This window comes from Morone saxatilis, unplaced genomic scaffold, assembly GCF_004916995.1.
Source record: "Morone saxatilis isolate NCDOM2014 unplaced genomic scaffold, NCSU_SB_2.0 Contig14, whole genome shotgun sequence".
Taxonomy (NCBI): Eukaryota; Metazoa; Chordata; class Actinopteri; family Moronidae; genus Morone; species Morone saxatilis.
Window position 1 is genome coordinate 9849224 of NW_023339696.1, and position 2065 is coordinate 9851288.

The 2065-nt window shown below is 46.2% G+C and overlaps 2 protein-coding genes across 3 annotated transcripts in view; one reads left to right on the forward strand and one right to left on the reverse strand.

The window, feature by feature from the left end:
- Positions 1–2065, reverse strand: part of LOC118322759 (cell death-inducing p53-target protein 1 homolog) — a 49145-nt gene that overhangs the window by 2577 nt on the left and 44503 nt on the right. The window lies entirely within an intron of this gene.
- Positions 822–2065, forward strand: part of LOC118323020 (5-hydroxytryptamine receptor 2A-like) — a 7510-nt gene continuing 6266 nt past the window's right edge. Inside the window, exons 1-2 of the mRNA XM_035654931.1 lie at positions 822–1065; positions 1225–1351. Coding sequence (XP_035510824.1) covers positions 822–1065; positions 1225–1351 — 371 coding nt within the window. The remainder of the gene's footprint in view (positions 1066–1224; positions 1352–2065) is intronic.

Sequence of the window (2065 nt, forward strand, 5' to 3'; positions counted from 1 at the left end):
TATCAGTGCTGTGGGTTTCTGACAGGAAGTCGTTTCTTGCACAAACCTCCAAAGTAAAATGGCAAAATAAGATGTGATGATGTTTCATGATGTTCAGTTTTATTCCAGCCACTCAGACAGCAGCTCCAGCGGCTGTAACTGCCATCAGGACAATGTGTGTGTTACTGCTTGAAGGGTGCGTTTGATTTATTGCTCCTGTACTTTGTTCAGATTTTTAATCTTTTGCCAACATTTACAAATGACTGTGGGCACTTACAGCATTTAAAAAGGCATGAATCAGCGCAACATGATGTGAAGTGTTTGTGATTTCTCCCTGCACAATACAGCCGTTTAGGGTGTATGAAACTGGTGGAGTGATGATGGCAACAACTTCAATCTGCCGACTTTATGTGTGCTCTTTGTTTGATATAATGACTTTAATCCACTAATAGAGCAGTCGGGTCTGACTGCTGCTGAACCTTCATAAAGGAGGAGTCTACATCATTCTGTATTTTATGATGTTCCCAGGAAGAGTGGTTTCAGATCCTGATGTGGATGAGTTTCTCCCGCCTGGGGCCACTTACTTTAATTTGATTTGTAGTTTGTTGCCGCTTGTGCTTCGTCTCTGACAGGAAACCAGTTCCTCTCGGCCCTCAGAGGCTCCGAAGAGAAACCACTCGTTTGTTTTTGTGATGCAATGTCGGATAATTCCCTCATGTAGAGATATTTGCGTATAAAGAGCAGAGAGTGCTGCGAGGATATTAACACACTAACACTATTTCTGTATGTATTTTACCTTTGTTTTAGTCTTTAATTAGCTAGATAAAGATACATCATCAGTGATGTCACTTGGTGGTGCTTCCTCTCATTGGCTTCGTCCATCGGCTGTGGACACTGTGCGCTCCAGCATGATCATCTGCTCAGCTGACTCTGGTCGAAGCCATGTTGTTGTTATTCAGACAGGGAACTTCATTGCAGTCTCTCTGAGGAACATGATGTTCTGGTCGTGGCCCACTGGTGTTAATGGCTGTGGCTACACTCTCATTTGCCTCAAGCAGCTGGTCATGGCACCACCAAAAGTTTTGGGTAGCTGCTGAGGAGGTGTTCCAGGGTTCCTCTTCCAGAACAACGAGGGCAGGGAGGTGTTTCATTTTTAGCTCCAGACGTGAAGGTTTACTAGACTGAGAGTCTGATGTGATGGAGGTCTACTTGCAAGATGTTAGATCAGGTGATCTTTTGTTGCAGTGCACTTTCTCATCTCGTCCATGCTCCTTGCTGCCCCATCCTTAACATCCTCGTACTTCCTCCACGGCTGTGGACGTACGAACCAGGAGGACGTACGAACCAGGAGGCTGCAGCTTCCCAAAGAGAAGTCAGACACTATCAGAGGATGGAGGGTTGAGGCAGCAATGAGTTTATTTGTTTCTTACTGTGTGTGTTTTACATGATCTTCCTTTTCGTCTAATGAACTCTAACAACTAACTGCTGGTTTAGAGCCAGCGGACTAAAATGTAACTGGTAAGGTAAAGTGACAGTTTGTAGATAATGAGCAGGAACAATCTCAGTTTGTTCTGCAGTAATGTTCCCTCTCTCTCTTCCACTCTGTAATTAGTTGAGTTTTGATGTTTTTCCGTTTAATGTCCTCTTCCTCTAAGAGTTCAGCTCAAATTCTCCCTGCCAGCATTTTGTTCCACTCGCCCACGCACTTTATATTTCTTTAGCAGTTTCTAACATGTATATGCAAACAGCTGCAGGCTGAAGCTGCACACAGTTGACAGGAGGAAGAGTTCGGGAACGTGATGTCAGCCTGGCGGGCAGCAGGTCCTGCCTTCCGGCCCAAACATGCCTCGGTGCCGCGCTCGCCGCCCACCAACCCAACAGGATCATTTCAGGGTTGATTAAAGCTCACCCAGGAGGAGGAAGAGGAGGAGGAGGAAGGAGCGCTGATGTTTCCACCTGGGAGCGCAGTGGCTGGCATTAAGTCAAGCCTGCTAATGTTCCCGCTGTGAGTCGTGGTTACGCTGTGATCTGATTAGACACACATCAGGATTTACACATTGTTGCACACACACACACGCGCACGCAC